This window comes from Cucumis melo, chromosome 5 (genome assembly GCF_025177605.1).
Source record: "Cucumis melo cultivar AY chromosome 5, USDA_Cmelo_AY_1.0, whole genome shotgun sequence".
Classification (NCBI taxonomy): Eukaryota; Viridiplantae; Streptophyta; class Magnoliopsida; order Cucurbitales; family Cucurbitaceae; genus Cucumis; species Cucumis melo.
Window position 1 is genome coordinate 505726 of NC_066861.1, and position 17983 is coordinate 523708.

Below are 17983 nucleotides of genomic sequence, written 5' to 3' on the forward strand. Positions count from 1 at the left end.
TCCTTAATGTTTAGAAAATTCAAACTTATAATCATTTGAAATCTACACGAACACTTTGCACCAAATTGTCAAACTAATCTTGTTTAAAAACTAGATTTTAACTCAAAATTTGCTCCTTTAAATCAAAATTCTCAAATTTATAAAAAGAAATACTCAGCCAAAGAAATTTAAACAATTAACAAAATATAGCAAAAAAGAAACGTAAATAATCTACAGAGAATTTGATAAATTTTGTTATATTTTGTAAATAATTCCTATTTTTACTACATTTGAAAGTGTCCAACACAGCCAGATTGTATTTATCTATATGGAGTCACCATTAAAGCTGTAAAAACAATAACAAAACCCACAAGCAACTTATTGTGGAAGAAAGAAAGAAAAAAATAGAACAGTTCAGTAGAAAACAAGGGACTTCAAAATCTCAGGCCATTTATCCAATTTTGCAATGCATTTTCCTTAATAGTAAAGACGTGTGCGAGATATTACAGCATAATTAAGATAGGCTCTGATCAAACTCATCTGGAAAGTTGCAAATAAACAAAGATAATTCCGAAAGCTCAACTCTACCTTTCTCCATGGATGCTGAATTTCATAAAGCATCTAGTAGACTTGAGTGCAACGCCGACAGAGCTATGCAATTTTGATTGTGAAAACTGTGAGAGCTTAAGTAAGCCTCGACTGTCTACTCGTCGAGACCATAGTCCTCACCGAAATACTTATCGACCAGACAATTTGCCATGTTTCTCAACTCTTCATTTTCATGAAACTGAAATCTTTCCATTGCTTCTATCCCGTCCTCTCGCTCAACGAGCCTTGGACCCTCCCCGTTTGGCATTCCTCGCAATACCTTTGGCCAAAGAACAAGAAAATGCATTATCATCATGAAGTAGAACAAAGTTTTTTTCGGAAGTCCTCTTGAACATTAAAATATCACAGGTTGTCACCAACTCTCTGAAGTACTCAGAGAACAATAAGAAATACGTAGCTCCTCTCAAAGTCTGTAATATGATATGAACGTTTTTGGGGGAAGCAACACATAAGTAGTACTCACAAGGGGAGAACTAACAACTTATATATATACATATAAATTGAAGTGAGAGGCAATGATAAAAAAGCTTAAGAACATTATTAATTAGCTCTATAATCAGTTAATCTAAGGCCATGGGGGGCCTCCAATTGTTTCCCAGCCCTCATTTCTGCTCTGTCCCTAAGTAGGTGATCAACTTGGAGAATGAGGTGACTTGAGGATTCAATTAAGTGAAAGAAAAAAGAGATGCTTTCTAATCCAGCAAAACCCTCTGAATGGAAAAATAACAAACGAGAAGTATAACAATATAAACAATGTTGAACAATCGGATATACTAACCATCTCCAAGAATTGAAATCCTAGCCTTGCAGCCTCTGTATCGACAGATCTTACCAAGTCAATGAAACCCACAAGGCATCCTCTGCCAACAAGTGAAACCAAGTTTTCAACTAGAAGTTTTGCTTTTCCGTCACTATCATTAGGCGCAACACAGAGATTTCCCAATACATATGCTACTTCCTTTCGTACATCAAATGGTGCCGATGAAAGAAGTCTAATCAATAAGGGTACAGCATCACTGGTGTATATCAATTGCTTGTGCTCCATGGAACCAGCAGCAATGTTAGACAGTACCCAAGATGCCTCCTACTTTCGATAGGGATTCAGATAATAAACTCGAAGTCCAAATCTATACAGAGATGGTAATATTTTAACAAGTAATGAAAATTACCTTCTTTAAAACTCGGTGCTCGCTTTTTAAGCATTTTATCAGGACTTCTACAACACTACCTGAAAATAACAGAATTGCATAATCCATTCAAATCTCACTAATCACTGAGATTATTTCCCTTTGGTATTCATTGAAATCAACCTACCGCGATTCCATCCTAGCAAGAGAAAAAGGTACATCGCCTACCTGTAATTTCACTTCCAGGAATGAGAATAGCAGAAATTGTATGTGAATCCACTGCCACAAGGTTCCCTAAACTTCGAAGCACCTATTTAAGATGTAATTTCTTGAATAATCAAAAACCCACAATGTAGTTGATAAAAAAAACATTGAATTGCTTGATATTCATAGAATGTCCAAGTATCAGGCAATGCTAACATGGACACTAGCTAGTGGATCTGAAAATTATGAGCAATTCAAATTCAAAATAATGTGCTTGGCATTCAAAATAATGTGCAGAAGGGATCATAAGGAGGCATTCTTCAAGTAGTTGTAAACGAAACATGTGGAATCATTTAAAAAGCTCTCGTCACGCAATTAACTAGGTCTTCCTGACCTTTCTATGATAAAGAAGAACCAAACATAAGAAAAATGGATGCAAATTTATTACTTAGAGAAAATGTACAATGATACAAGCATGACTTGATAATGGTGTGTCACAACTACAAGCATAATTAATCAGGTAAGAAAGAAAGGGAAGTTGTGGACAACTAAAGACACCTATTGAAGAATAAAAGGACTTAACATCTTCATCAAGGTACGCTAGGCATCTCACAATAATATACTGTACGTTAGACCGAACTCAGAAAGTTAATCTTAGAATGCAGACATTGTTTTACTTTGACATTACCGGAATAAGCAATTGCAAACTATTTGACGTTGATAATCTTTCCACAAGTAGTTGGACAACATCACTCTTCACCAATATACTGATAGCAACATCTGAGAGTGCTGACAGATACACAATTACCCAGGCAACTTCAGTTGCCAACTCATCATCCCTGCACTTCGTAATTTTGAATATAATTAAAACCCTGTCCACCTATACAATCATAGAAAATTTCCTCAAATAGTAACAGAATTAACAATGTAGATGTAAAATCACAACAGGAAATTTTCTCGTGAGCTCCACAATAATGCTCACAAGTTGCAAGGGGAATTTGCATTGTGCTAAATCTAATCTCTGCCTAGGTTAGGTATAACTATCATCTGGAACAGCGGATAACCCTATATTATACAGAATCAATTTGTACAGAAACAGCTTCATGAGAATGAGAAAAAGGAAATCAGGATAAGAATAAGGGACATATCTATCGACTATCGTTGTATTGAATCCTTTATGATCAAAACATGAATTCCAAAGTATGATAACTATACTTACGCTTTTTTTAAGTGTCTAATAATGGCATCCAACACCCCATCGATTCTAATTAGTTCTGTAGCAGCCTTGGAATCTGGTCCCTACATGAGAAAAACACGAGAGGTAGTCTTTTGTGAATAAAATGCACAAATCTTTCAAATTTTGTGATTTGAGCTATGCTCTGTACAGTATGACATCATATAGTTTTTTATAGGAGAAGGTATGTTATGCTAGTAAAAGAAAACTCAAACCTTGATTAAGTTGGATAGTGCCCAAGCAGCTGTTTTAACGGATGAACCTTTGTTTGGTAGCAGCATTCTGGCAAGAGGTAATAAAGCACCTTGCGAAAGCAGAATATCCCTCAACTCCTTTTCTTCACCAGCAACATTTCCTAATGCCCATGCACACTGCTCTGCAACAAGCAGTGAACTTCTTTCTGCACAGAATTGTGCAAGTTTTAAAAAAAAAAACCAATACAGAAAAAGAGATGACTTCATCTAAAATTTTACTAAAAATAAATTTTTGTGACAACTTCGAGGAAGGTCGTGGACAAATAACACATTTGAAGTCACTAATACATCCCAATCTGTTTCTTTTCCCAAATGAATGAGCAATTTCATGCATTGTAAATATTCAAATTTAAAGAAACTGCCTCAACTATTTTAAACTACACAGCACAGCTAAGACAAAGTCTACCAGTTACAGCTGGCCAAGCAGTGACCATATGCATATCACAGGAGTGTTAATAATCATACATAATGATGACAACAGACTGTTGGCAAGAAATTGAAAGAGGAAGAATAAAGTGAATCAAATAAAGGGCTTAATTTGAAAACCATAATTTGGACTCAAAATATGGTATTTCAGGTATCAAGCCTTCATAAGAGAAAGGAAAAATAAAATTTAAAAGGTAATGTGAACCTCCAAGATGAGCAATAAGCAATGGTATTGCTGGCAACAAAGATTTGGTCTCTTCAGGGTTCCCAGCCCCAATGTTCGTTAAGCACCAAGCCGCCTCAAGCAACTGCAGCAAAGGGATAGAAGGGAAAACTTCAAAACAAAAAAACGAATATTTGTCTGTAAAATATCTGCTGAATTGCTCGTATAAATTCAACAGTCATCAAATATCTAATCACGCTCCTGAAAGCCAAAAATAAGCAGCTACAAGCTACAAGAAGAAAAAATCACTTATTCCATCTCTTTTTTTAAACTCAGCATGATTTTCCATAGCCTTGTGAGAAAAGTGCACCCTGCATTTGTGTAATGCAGTTGGACCTATAAAGCACATAACTCAAATCAATCAAAGTGCATTCTCAGGCAAGCTATTTTTTACCTGTTCATCAGGGGAACCAAATGAAAGACACTGCACCAACAAGGATACCGCTCCCGCTTTAAGAGCAGTTTCAACTGGAGGGAATTCTGATCGAGATAACAGGCGTCTTAGTTCTCGAAGGGCGTGAATTCTCTTCTGCATTGCACCTTTTCCCCTACAATAGAAACAGCAAGACCTTTACACCAATCATATCAATTGTTCAATATACCAATCAAATGCGGTGGAAAATGGTTCATTTGAAAACGATAGATGAAGTTAAAAAATGTTTGTAACTTACTGTCTTATTGTTCACCATAGGTTCAAACCATGTCCCTTTCGCCTAAAACAAAAGGGCAGAAAACGGTGCCCAAGTCTGTCCATTTTAAATACATCAATGATTTTTCAAAACCAATATTTTCTAATCCAAATCTTCGACAGCTTATGGGACAATATTTGGTTTTGGAGGAGAAAACCTATTGACAAATGGTGTACTACTTCATGAAGACAAAAGAACGGCATATGGATGCAATTATGATCTAAATAGATTTTCTTGTGATTACCATTGCTCTTCTGGATAACAGCAGAAGGAGCATGATAAAGACAAAAGAACAACATTTGGCGTGCTCCTTTCGTTGTGGTTTGGTCATTGGCCCTCTACTTACCTTGGCTTGCCTTTAGGTGGTAACTCTACATCTTATGCTTTTTGGCAGCCAGTTATTGAGCGCATACATCATAAGCTTCACAATTGGAAATATGCCTGTGTATCTAATGGGTGTCATCATATGCTGATTTGGGCTTCTCTCTCGTGCTTGCCTACATATTATTTATCTCTTTATCATGCTCCTTTTGGTGTTATCCAATCTTTGGAGAAGTTGATTCGTGATTTCTTCTGGGATGGTGCTTCATTGCTCAAGGCAAGGATGGTATGCATAATGAAAATTGGGAGACTACATAGCATGCTTGTCTGATTGGCGGTTTGGGTATGGGTAATTATCATGTTTATCATGCCCTTCTTGCCAAATGGATCTAGTGGTTTTTGCATGATTCTAATGCCCTGTGGAGACAACTCATCTATTCGGGGTTCATCAAAATCTCCGTCGAAGTTCATTTGTCAGACTACAGATTTGGTAGCCAGCCTAGCCGCACTCGTCATCATCTTGGTAATGGTAAATCTATCTCTTTTTGGAAGGCTCCCTGGCTTAACTGTGGTATTTCCCCAAGCGTTTTCCCTCACCTCTTTTGTTTGGCTTGTTTTCCGAATATCAAGGTGGCTGGTGTTTGGGTTGAGGATGCTGCTGCTTGGGATTTGTGTCTTCGTCGTAATCTCACTGATTCTGAAATTGTTGAACGGATGGCTTTATCACAGCATTTACAGTCTGTTTCTTTTCATGAGGTATCTGCCTCCTGGATTTAGACTATCGACCCTTCTTCCTCTTTCTTGGTCAAATCTCTTAGCGATGATTTGGCAAGAAATGATACTAGCCATGCTTCGGAGGTCTATTCGGTATTTGGTTGGATCGTTATCCTAAGAAAATTAAAATTTTCTCATTGGCATCTTTTCCTATAATCGCCTTCGGGTGCTCGGGCCTTGGCCCCTATTTCATTCCATCAATAAAATGTTTCGTTTCCTAAAAAAACAATTGCTCTGTTAAGAAAATTTTTAAGACATTGATATCCTTTTCACAATTCAGTTCATTCCTCCTATATCTGTGCTTCCAGCAACGATTAGGAATGATTTCCCAATTCCCACCTTGGTGCCCATTTCAAGTCTGAGAAATGAAACCACACCCATCAGCTTCGATGGATCTTATAGATACTTCAATTTTTAAAAAAAGAACAAGAACTCTCAGGCAACCTAGATAGTGATTGTGCTTGATTTCTTAAGAGCATGAACTTACACGTGCAAAATTAGAACTCTTAAACTAGTTAGAGTAAGCACGCATACTAGATAGTAAGTTACATGACTCCACAGCACCAAGTGGGTATCCGAAAAGAAACAACTCGATGGCACCTCATATCTCTCAAACTCTTCATCCTACAGTAATTTCTTCTACGGGATAGTTAAGATAATTAACAAGTAACCAAAATGTGATTTTTAGATATGAAAACTAAGAAGTGTCTTTTCCTTTAACCTGAGGATAAGAGAAAGAAAAGGATCGACGTACTGGTATGCAACTGCGGATTTTAGCTCGTCCACTGCTGAAGAAGTTTGAACTTCCAAAATTGACAACTCTTCGTCCATTATCATTTCATTGTCAACAGCAGAAGCAGCATCACCAATCCCAATTCTGCAGAAGCGCTTCGCGCGCACCAACAAGTCTCTTCTTTCCTTTCCCACCGCAACCGCATGCTGTCGTCTTCGATGAGCAGCAACACCCCCAACTGAGAACAGAAATACAGATACATTCTCTGCATTAGTTACGAATAAAATTTATAAAAATTAACAGGAAACTAGAAACATCCATCTCCTACTGATAGCAAAAAAAAACTCCATCCAACCAAAATACCAATCAAATTAAACAAACATGTTCTTTAAAAATCAGATGCAAATTAAGTTCCAATCTCCTCTTCCGTCACTAAGCATCCAAAAAACAAACTAACATGTCGAACGCAGGTGCACCAATTTCAGTCATCGGCGAACAGCGTCAACAATATTCCTCAAACTCGAACACATAGCAGCAAGAAATCAATCTGAAATCAAATACTGCAATCAATCCTCGAAAAAAAAAGTAGCCGGTAGAGAAAAAGAACGCACCAGAAGACTTGATAGAATCTCTTCTTGGGGAAGGGAGGCTAGAGTCCGCCATGGAATGGATGTATTCAGAAGAGAAGTAGGAAATGGATTGAAACTCTATAGAACGGCGCAATCGAAGAAATCTGAATAGAATTTTCGCGGGCCAAGTACCAAATGACGGCCGATTGCCGCCTCCATTATTTCTTTCTTTGCTCTTGAAGAAATGAAATTTGCCGAAATTATAAATGTCCCCCTGAAGATTTGGTATTTTGCTTATTTTGCCACACAATTCAACTTCTTCGAATTCTTTTTTTTCTTTTTTTTTTTAATATTGTTTTTCAATAATTTATTGCAAAAATACACTTTTTATAGTTTTTCTCATTTTTATAATGTTGTTTTGAAACTTATTACTTTGGTCTATATGAGTTGGGTTGTCAAATATTTATCAATGCATAGATAGAATTTTATTAATTATTAAAATATATAAATTTTACTATATTTCGTAAACTTAGGTATAGAATTCTATAAATGTCTATTAGGGTTTATAATTACTAAAATGTAAAGATTTTGATATATTTTCTAAGCCTACTAAATACTAATGGGCTATGTGTTTTGTTGGATTTTAACCGATAACAAACGTGCATATTGCATAGTTTTTCCTATAAATTGGGTTATTTTTCAAAATGAATTCGGGTTGGCCTTTTTTAATACTCTCTCAAGTGGTTGGATTTGTCTACTCTCTTGTATTTTTGAAAAATCAATTTTCTTTACCAAAATCATCTCTCAATCCTAAAAGCCCAATTCATATTTACATCTCTTTCTTTCTCTCGATTCTTTCATCCAACAGGTCCTATCCGGTTTTAAGTCCGAAAAATAGTAGGTCAATTCTAATGATGGTTCAGATCAAATATGCATGAAGAATTTCAAGAAATCGGAGCTACGAAAGTAAAATTTATCGAAGCCTTAATTTGATCGATTTAGAATTTAGGGTTATCATAACTCCTAACACTTAGGTAGAATTTCGATCAAATTTCCTCTGCGCATGTCTAAATTACATCACGTGGTATTTGAAAATGTCCACTTTATTTATTTTTTATATGCATGAATTAATATTTGAAATGATAGCTTTTAAGCTAATGTTTTGTTAGTTTGTTTGTTTGTTTTTTTCATTTTATAATTAAATTAACTTAACTATTTTATTAAGTTTAAGAAATGTTAAAATGGTTAACATATATTAACTACACATTAATATGCTATCTATGATTGATAAAAGAAAATGTAAAGCATAGAGTTACATAGATTTTTTACTTCAACAAAACTAACATAATTAATTTTGTAAATGATTGATAAACTTTTACTTTTGCAGTAAACATATTGGGTAAAATAATAATTTATAAAAAAAAAACAGAAAAATATATAATAACTAAAAAAAAATTAAAAACCTTAGCTATAAACATCACTTGTGATAGATTTGCTCGGTTGCTAAACAAACTTAAGTGAAGCAGTAAAAGCACAAAATCTCTTATATATATATATATATACACACTTTGAAATCTTGATTCGACTCGTTAATAACTTGACTTGAATTTGAAAAAAAGTGAAGCACAAACGTCGATGAAAATGTTAAAAAGAACTTATTGTTTATAATAATTGGACATGAGAGTTAAACCTTTCCAAAAGTTCAATATTAACTACAATTCAAGTAAAAAAAATATAATAATATCATTTCCGTCGAAGGAAATAACTTTTCATATCCCAACATTTTAATTTGATTGTATATCTCAAATGACTAAACCTTTTAAAGCCATTTATAATCTATATGTAATAGACTACGATAAACTATTATTTACGTTTATCATTATACAATTATACAATGGTAGTTTATCTTGGTATATCGCGGTCTACTGTAAATAGACTGTGATATTTTAATATATATTTATAATGTTTTGGTTTATTTTGTTATATATAAAAATAGTCATATCTATTCTTGATTATTACTAGTAAATTAATTGATATTTGCATGTTGTACAAATAAGAAATAAGTTTTTTAAAAATATAACAATATGAGAAAATATTTATACTATGTAGAACAGTTTTGAAAAAAGAAAAAGCTCACAAGGTGAAATAAGAAAATACTCTGTAGTTACTCAGTCACGCACGAGAGAAAAACGATATCGTACTTGATAAATGATCTTGTACTAAGTCTCAATGATCTTATACCCCTGTACTCAATCTAAACGATCTTGTACCACTTGTACCTAGTCTAAATGAGACCGTACCCTTATATAAAGTCTAAATGATCTTATACCAAATCTAAATGATTTTTGTACACGATATTCTATCATACCCAGTTTAAATGATCTTGTACCATTGTACTCAATATAAACAATATTGTACCAAATTTAAACAATGTATTAATAATAGTGGTATCTATATTTATGTGGATAGACAACTTATTGTTTAGATATGTGTACATGGTTGTATAGTGAAAAAAAGAAAGAAAATGACACAATACTTGATAATGAAAAAAGATAACGAAAAAACATTGTCTTGTGAAAAAAATGACGTTGAAGATGAGAGACGACAAAAAAATAAAAAGTTATAAAAGAGAATATGAAGAAATTCCAGTAAGCAAATTGGAATTTATGAAAAAATTAACTCAAGTTATACGAAGTTTATGAATCATTCTTAATTTTATTATATGAACGGTAAATATTTTCGAATTTGTTCTATACGTAAATTGTCCACCATGTGCACTCTCATCATATTGTAATATATTATAGATCATATAGAAATGTTTTCCACTATCCCTTTCAATTTTTTTTTCTTCAATACACCCTTTGAATTCAAGAAAGCAATGATTTTATTTGTTATTTTTTCTCCCCCCCTCCAACTTTTATCTTTCCCAAATGTTCCTCTCTCATCTCAAGATTTCATACATTTTCCTTTTTCTCTCTCTCCCTCTCCTTCATCTTTTTCGTTTTCCAATCGCCTCTAATTTATAATATCTACGTTATCTTATCTTCTTTATTCGCATCTTCAATTCGAATATAACGTCTTGATTATTAAAAAAAATGTAAATACAGTACTCGAACTTAAAATGAAAATAAAATCGTAATATGTGAAAAGTGAATTAGATTGAAAATTTGGACCTAAAATACTTAATCCAAATTTGAGTTTTTTTTTAATCCCATTACAAAAAGAATTAGACCGAAACTCTTAAACGAATAATTAAAAAAAAAAACTAAAATTCACGAATAAAGATAAATTTAATTATATATCATCTAATGTTGTATAAATCTAAAGAATTTGACACTAAGAGTCCTTGACTCGATGGATTTAGATACCGAACTTAAATCAAGTAACCTAGATCTAGAACGAGTAGAAATAAATTTAACTATACTTGGAAAGAAAATGAATAATTTTAGAGTACAAATTAAAGAGGAAGAAAAAAAAACGCTCAAAGGCATGCATGCGTTTTGGATTAAATTAAGATAAGGAAAGTAATCATTTCAATTTCCATATTATATTTATCACACTCTCCCACGTTTGTCTTTTCCCAATCTCCTCATTTTATAATTTCATCTTTTTCATTCTCTCATCGTCTTTCCTTTCTCTCACTTTCTCCTTAACTCCGGCAACCACCCTCTGAGAGTACTTTCAGAGTTCATATTCCCTATTCTTTTCTAATTTCTCCAGCTCTTACTTTTTTTTCCCTTTCATTTCTTCACTGGATCTTCCATTTTTCAGTACAAAACCGACCAAATCAACTGAAACGACCTTAGTTTCGTGCTCGGCGTCAGCATATTAGCAGCAGCAGCAATGTTACTAAAACCCATTGGGAACCCACCGAGTTTTGAAGCTTAATTGATTGGTAAGTTTGTGTGAAATTAAATCTGGTTGAAGGCGAAGGAATTAATAATTAAGGGCATGGCGACGGCGGTTGAGATTGGGAACGGGGGATCTTCTTCTTCTTCTTCAAAGTCGAGGAGATCGAAACAAATTTGGTACTCACAGCCTCTGACTCCATTGATGGAAGGCCCGGATCCTCAATTCCAAGACCAAGAGCCCAACAAAAAGGACTCCTCCGGTTCGAACTGGGAATTCCTCCGCGACTGGTTTAAGATCCAACGCAACCTCACCCCCTCCATCTCTCAGTCTTCCTTCACAAACCTTCCCAATTCCAAAACCCAAGATTTAAAGCTCTTGCTCGGTGTGCTCGCATGTCCTCTCGCTCCCATTCCTCTCCATTCCAATTCCCCTCCACAAACCTCCCACTTCCCGCCTCATATTCCTCTTGAAACTTCCGTGGCTCATTACATTATACAACAATACTTGGCCGCCACAGGATGTCTGAAACAGCAAAAGTGCGCCAAGAATATGTACGCCACTGGAAGTGTGAAGATGATTCGTTGCGAAACAGAGGTCTCTTCTGGTAAATCTGTGAAGACGGTTGGAACAAGATGTGAGGACACTGGCTGCTTTGTTCTTTGGCAAATGCTACCGGCTATGTGGTCACTTGAATTGGTCGTCGGAGGTAGTAAGGTGGTGGCCGGCAGCGACGGCAATACTGTCTGGCGTCACACTCCCTGGCTCGGCACCCATGCCGCCAAAGGCCCCCAACGTCCCCTCCGTCGCATCATTCAGGTACTTCTTTTCTTATATTTAAAAACCACATATTTTCAAACATAGTAAAATCAAAACAACTATAAATTTATTAATCTCCAATTAATCATCTCATTCTACCAAATATTAACGATTAGGGGTGTTTCTATGAAATTATAACACAATGTAATTCTTCTTTCTCACACCGTTTGTATCTCATTTTAGTTTCTGCTCTGATTATTCACATTTTTTCCAAGATTCCTTATCTTCAACAGTCATGATTAATTCTCCAAACAACCTCTTACGTTACAAATGCACTTGAGTTAACTATGAAACATTCCACACTATCTCTTCACTTTTTTTGGGTATAAGTTTGACCATTTCCAACGACAAGAATGAGAGGTAGTGAGAATCAAAATAAAATTAGAAAAAAAGAAGTGGGGTTATTTAGTAATTGAGAAATTTTTGAAAAAAGAAATGGCCTCAAGGACAGAGACTGGGCAACAAATGAACAATCCCAAGAAATAGCTGACAATGATAGAGAAACTGTCCCCTGCTTTATCGTACATATTTATGCTTTTCCAACAGTGAAACACTCAGATTTTTGGGGATGGATGGCACGTGATTGATTATTCTTGGTGACGTCATTCCCTCTCTGTCTTTCTTCATTCAAGGGTCCCAATTGCTCTTGCTTTTTGTCTCTCTGTTTCTGCCTTTAACAGTTGTTAGTTTGTATTTTGTGTCTGATTTCTTCTTTCTTCTTTCTTCTTTCTTTTCCTTTTTCTTTTTACTTTTTCTTTTCTTTCACCTTTTTTTTAATTACGAAGAATGATCATAAAATCCAATGGCATAGATTTGTTTCCAATATATTAATATGAATGGGGCCAGCCAGGCCATAGTAATTGCACCTATCTCGAGATGCATTTCTTTAATTAGGTGGCGCCGGAGGAAGTAAGTTCATTAAACCTATATCATATATCTAATTACCTCTAATTTTGTTTCTTTTGTTATCTTAGAACAATTTGATACTTGTTTTAGAAATACCATTATACCAATACCATATTATTATCTTAAACTTTCATATAGACTTAATAACTGCAACCAAGAAACAAACACGTAGCATTAAAATTGATTAACAATGGCAGGGGCTAGATCCAAAGAGCACGGCGAGGTTGTTTGAGAAAGCTCAATGTCTGGGAGAAAAGAGGATTGGAGAAGACGATTGCTTTGTGCTGAAAGTATCGGCAGAGAGGGAGGCTGTGATGGAGAGGAATGAGGGGCCTGCGGAAGTGATAAGGCATGTACTATATGGCTACTTCTGTCAAAAGAGTGGAGTGTTAGTGTACCTGGAGGACTCGCATCTAACCAGGGTCCAGACTGAAGGCGATGCCGTGTACTGGGAAACGACCATTGGAAGCTGCATTGGGGATTACAGAGACGTGGACGGGGTCCTCATCGCTCACCGAGGCAGGTCTATAGCGACGGTGTTCAAGTTTGGGGAAATGTCCACCCAATTTAGCAGGACTCGCATGGAAGAGATTTGGAGTATTGACGATGTGATGTTTAACGTCGCTGGTCTTAGCATGGACTACTTTATTCCTCCTGCTGATATTTTTGATAGCCTTCATTCCCATTCTCACCCTCACTCCCATTCTCATTCTCCATGACTAAGTACTCTTCTAATTCACTGCTACTGCTTTAATTAACCCAATGCTAATCACCTCTCACGGTATACATCATCCATCTGTAACAACCTTTCTGCTCTTGAATTTGCATAAATTGTTTAGATGGGACCAAAATCTTCCTTGCTTCATTTTTCATTTTTCTTTCTTTTCTTATGCTTTATAATGCTGTGCAGAAAATATTAGGTCAAAATCACGGTCAAACAAAGAAATCTATTCCTAAGAACACTGTAAAACAAGGACAGGAAAATTAATGAGCATCCACAATTATAACACTTCATCTATACTTGGTTAGGTTTTGCCAAATCAACATGTAAAATAATACAAATAAAACGTAAAAGAAGATCTATGCATAGATATGCGTAGTTCATTAACAATTATTTACCATTAAGATTTGCAGAGTATGGATAAAACAATAAAATATTTTTCAACATTGCATTCTTTAAACCCTTAAATCTAAAGTAGGGTATTTTTAAATTTAGTGTGCCTCCAATAATAACTTTGGTCAAACATCAAGTTTGCCTCCAAGGCAAGTTGCAGCAAAGGAATAAGAAAAGCGAAGATCACTTCCAAACAAAAAAACAAATAAATTATTTACTGTATTGCCCATATAAATTAAAAAATGATTCCGTATCTATTAAAAAAATTTCAAAGTTCATCGATGATGTAATATTTACGTGTTCTGTCCATTAGGAAACCAAAGAAAAGACAATGCACCAATAGAGATACCACTAATAATTTAACTAACTTTAAGATGTGTGTAGGTACGAATTGTTTAGTTAGAGTTTAGGTTTTAGATGTTTTAACATAGAGTTCTTAAATATAGACGTTTGAGATATACGACAATTTTTTTCTATTTTTTCTTTGAATCAATACTAATATTTCTACCTTAGATATCATATTTTTGTACATATAAATAAACGAACATAGGTTTTGCTATTTTCTAAAAATGGGTTACATTCTAAGTTTCATTTATATAGTCATTTTAGGGATCTATTGATACTATTTAACATGCATAAAATATGTGAGATTATACTAAAATTCATAAAATTTATTAGGTAAAAAAGCTTCACATTTTTATGGTGTACAATATGCGACCAATCTCTAATATCATAGTATATTGCATAAAAGCATATATCATACATATTTTTCGAAGAAAACTTGCAACAATCATACCCATCGATCAATTAACATATATAAATCATGGTATGAAAATTGATCTCTAGGGCAGTTCTTATACTATTCACTTGTTCAATTTCATGAATAACTTTTTTCCACGTAGAAACAATTTTTTTACTTCAAACTTTGTATCTTTGCCTTAACATGCAAGTTTATATTAAGTTTTTAAAATTTTCAATTTAATGTAGAAATTTTTCTAAAATTTCAAAATAAAAAAATTCGTGTAGTGTTTATTTGGTGTCTTATACACTCAAAGTATCTATATTAACATCAAATTACTATAAAATACGATTGTTGAATGGCATAAACAAACGAGTAAAGTGGTCGTTAGAAGTAATTTTTATCTTAAAACTATTTAAAATAACAAAAAAAAAAAAACTTTGAATGATTTTAAATTTTGCTATATTTTGGAAATAATTTTGATTATTTATTTATTTTGTTTTTTAATGCCCAAAAATGGAAACACAAAATATCTTAATGAGAAATAACAAACGACCATTTTCTTGCTTCGTCCACGACTTCAAGTTTCCATCACCCATTCGTAATTTGATTCTCTTCGTCGTGACAAATCCTTTTCGTTTTTCCTCCGATCTCAGGCATTCAAATTCGTTTCGTCTCCGATCCGATCTATTTATGGTTGTCTCCTTCTAGTTCCTCCATTGAAATTTGATTCCACTTCCATGGCGGCGGCACCACTCAAGGCGGTGTCTTTGACCCATGTCCGGTACCAGAGGGGAGATCAGCTCGGCCATTTCTTAGCTTGGGTTTCTTTGGTCCCGGTCTTCATTAGTCTCGGTGGATTCCTCTCTCACTTCATCTTCCGTCGCGAATTACAGGGTATGTTCTTCGCGCTAGGGCTTGTAATCTCTCAATTCATAAATGAATTCATCAAGACCTCCGTTCAGCAAGCCCGTCCTGAGACGTGTGCGTTGTTGGAAATGTGTGATTCCCATGGTTGGCCGTCTAGTCACTCTCAGTATATGTTTTTCTTTGCTATATACTTCACTCTTTTGTCCTATAAAGGGATTGGACTTTGGGGTACTGAAAGCAAGTGGGTGTTGAATCTATTAGCTTGGTCTTTGGCTCTCTTGACCATGTATTCGAGGGTCTATTTAGGATACCATACTGTTGCACAGGTTTTTGCTGGAGCTACACTTGGTGGTCTTCTTGGAGCTTTGTGGTTCTGGTTTGTCAATTCTGTGCTTTTCTGTTACTTCCCGGCTATAGAGGAGAGCCAATTTGGCAGGAAGTTTTACATTAAGGACACTTCTCATATAAGTAATGTTTTGAAATTCGAGTATGATAATGCAAGAGCTGCCAGACAAGAGTTGGACTGTAAGTGTGATTGATCGAGTTGGATCTGATATGTGAGAAGGTACGTATATCTTTTGGAAATTGTGCTGTAATTTGATATTTTTCTTAATCGAGCATGCTTTGTTTAGTTCCTTGAATTCGATCACATGTTGAATGTTTGTGCTAGCAATCCTTTTGGAGTAATCTTACGGTGATATGATGGAAGATTAAGCAGGAATTTACATTCTATTGTGATTGATTGAGTTCGTGACAGTCTTTTATGAAACTTTTGCTAGCGGAAGGTTGCGTGATTGGACATTAATTTTTTCCTGTATGACTGAAAGTCTAAAAATTTGATTCTGATGTCTTTTCCTTTTACTGTTATGAATATCCAGTTAATCAGTCGACAACCACTGTTTTCACTTGCCAAATTTGTTTCCATAAACAAACAACATCAAAGTTAGCTTTTGAAATACATTTTTCCATCTTGGATCGCATTTTTCCATTTCCCCATTTCCTTTTCGGCTATATACGATTCAATCATCATTTATCCAATCTAGATTTCGTTTGTCTTTGATAAGGGTATACTATCTTTCTTGATCTCGATGCGCATAAGATTCTGAGAAGAAAATTCCCAGTCCTCACTTCTCTATCCATCCTTGATTTCTGGTTCTGGCTGGCTTCTTGTCTCTTTGTTCCCATATGGATTTGACTGCATTTTGATTCCCTTTCTTTAATAAGTCAATTTAAACTAGAAAGTTACTAGATACAAAAATCCATTAAATGAATGATCAAGCTTCTGGTTGTTATTGCAATCCATGGTAGCTATCTTCTCGGAAAGATTGGAAATTGCATGCCCTTTACTTTCGTTGTTTGCATGTTATTAATAGTAGACTTTAGAACATTCAAACTCAACCTTTTTGCATAGCAATTGATGCTGATTCATCTGTCACCCTGTCTTGCTATTTGATACCCATGTCTTGTCAATCTTTATTCAAATTTATTTGGGTAGTGTGGAAGAAGACTCATGTCTCCTATGGTAGTATAAAACTAGCGTGCCAGTCCCGGAAGAACTCTACGTACAACTATAGAGTAAATTGATTGGTAACACCGTTTGATTAGCTGATATATGTCTTCATTTTCTTTTAACGTCTTGTTTTAAGTGGGGGTATTTGAGTTGTATATTTCTGTTCCTTTTAATCATTCTAGGGTGCTTATGCTTTGATTTTATAGATCTTTTTGATATCAAATATGTAGGATAAGTAAGCAATCTCCCAACATAAGTTGAGCCATTCATAAGCTAATTCGGACGCCCACTGTTATCGAAATGAAAAAGGGAAACTTGTGCTTTGATTTTATTGATCTTTTTTATTTTGTTTCAGGGGAACCGTGAGTGCTATTGAAGATGGTCTATGCCTATATGTGAGACAGGGTTAGGAAAACACTCGATGAAACCAGCTTTGTAGACTACTAAGAGAGCTTGGTTGGTGGCTGCCATGATATTTGTGCCCATAGACATTAGCTAGATAGAAACATTGATTTGATCATCAAATACTTTGATTTATAAAATTGGTTTGAAATTTTTATCACTTACATGGATAGAAAGGAACTTTCTCTACTTCAATAGATCTAGTTTTGATATCATACTGGATTGGACTTGGATAACGTGGTGTGTAAGAGTGGAATTCAATTGCCAGATTGACTATGCTATGTGTTTGTTTTTTCTTTTATACTTCTATATATATATATTCTTCTTTCATTTCTTTCCTGAACCTTAAAAGTAAATCTAAGGCTACTGGTTTCCGTGGAACGATTTTTCAAGTGTTAAAAACACTGCATTTTCCGTACTTAAAGGCATTTTAATAACTTCAAAGGCTCTATGTTTTTGGTTTGGTATTTCAAAATATTGAAACTTAATAGCAGGATGCATATGATATTTAAAAATACAAATTAATTTATGCCCTCAAATTGGAGTTGTATTAATTTAATAATTGTATCGATTCAAATATTGTAGGAAAATTAAATTTTGGTTTGTCTCGATATTCAAGTTTTAGCGTAATT

The 17983-nt window shown here is 34.7% G+C and overlaps 3 protein-coding genes across 6 annotated transcripts; 2 read left to right on the forward strand and 1 right to left on the reverse strand.

Annotated features, from left to right (window-relative positions):
• Positions 1 to 429: 429 nt before the first annotated feature.
• Positions 430 to 7411, reverse strand: LOC103491588 (importin subunit alpha-9). Of its 4 annotated transcripts, XM_051085033.1 has the most exons (13): positions 7185 to 7350; positions 7031 to 7120; positions 6595 to 6811; positions 4990 to 6198; positions 4451 to 4604; positions 4039 to 4141; positions 3369 to 3553; positions 3139 to 3218; positions 2608 to 2758; positions 1944 to 2025; positions 1758 to 1816; positions 1367 to 1672; positions 430 to 847 (listed from the first exon to the last, which is right to left on the reverse strand). In XM_051085033.1, exons 5-13 carry the CDS (start codon positions 4589 to 4591, stop codon positions 683 to 685), a joined length of 1272 nt encoding a protein of 423 aa, XP_050940990.1. In that variant the 5' UTR covers positions 4592 to 4604; positions 4990 to 6198; positions 6595 to 6811; positions 7031 to 7120; positions 7185 to 7350; the 3' UTR covers positions 430 to 682. The 4 variants fall into 4 exon arrangements, with proteins under 4 accessions (XP_050940990.1, XP_008449813.1, XP_008449812.1 ...); XM_008451591.3 differs by lacking the exon at positions 4990 to 6198 and having other exon boundaries at positions 7185 to 7349; XM_008451590.3 differs by lacking the exons at positions 4990 to 6198; positions 7031 to 7120 and having other exon boundaries at positions 7185 to 7411.
• Positions 7412 to 10718: 3307 nt separating this feature from the next.
• LOC103491587 (uncharacterized) lies at positions 10719 to 13581 on the forward strand. Its single transcript, XM_008451589.3, has 2 exons — positions 10719 to 11810; positions 12914 to 13581. Exons 1-2 carry the CDS (start codon positions 11094 to 11096, stop codon positions 13433 to 13435), a joined length of 1239 nt encoding a protein of 412 aa, XP_008449811.1. The 5' UTR covers positions 10719 to 11093; the 3' UTR covers positions 13436 to 13581.
• A 1514-nt stretch (positions 13582 to 15095) lies between these two features.
• Positions 15096 to 17681, forward strand: LOC103491586 (lipid phosphate phosphatase gamma). The gene is made up of 2 exons (XM_008451588.3): positions 15096 to 16004; positions 17305 to 17681. The coding sequence occupies exon 1, from the start codon at positions 15310 to 15312 to the stop codon at positions 15976 to 15978; it is 669 nt and encodes a 222-aa protein (XP_008449810.1). The 5' UTR covers positions 15096 to 15309; the 3' UTR covers positions 15979 to 16004; positions 17305 to 17681.
• Positions 17682 to 17983: the final 302 nt, after the last annotated feature.

Excerpts from the sequence above, each read along its gene's own strand:
- LOC103491588 (XM_008451590.3), bottom strand. The coding sequence starts at position 7,236 with ATGGCGGACTCTAGCCTCCCTTCCCCAAGAAGAGATTCTATCAAGTCT. Across the intron at positions 3,219-3,368 it reads CACTATCCAACTTAATCAAG|GGACCAGATTCCAAGGCTGC; the intron begins GTTTGAGTTTTC and ends TTTCTCATGTAG. Across the intron at positions 1,817-1,943 it reads TCCTGGAAGTGAAATTACAG|GTAGTGTTGTAGAAGTCCTG; the intron begins GTAGGCGATGTA and ends TGTTATTTTCAG.
- LOC103491586 (XM_008451588.3), top strand. The coding sequence starts at position 15,310 with ATGGCGGCGGCACCACTCAAGGCGGTGTCTTTGACCCATGTCCGGTAC.
- LOC103491587 (XM_008451589.3), top strand. The coding sequence starts at position 11,094 with ATGGCGACGGCGGTTGAGATTGGGAACGGGGGATCTTCTTCTTCTTCT. Across the intron at positions 11,811-12,913 it reads CCCTCCGTCGCATCATTCAG|GGGCTAGATCCAAAGAGCAC; the intron begins GTACTTCTTTTC and ends TAACAATGGCAG.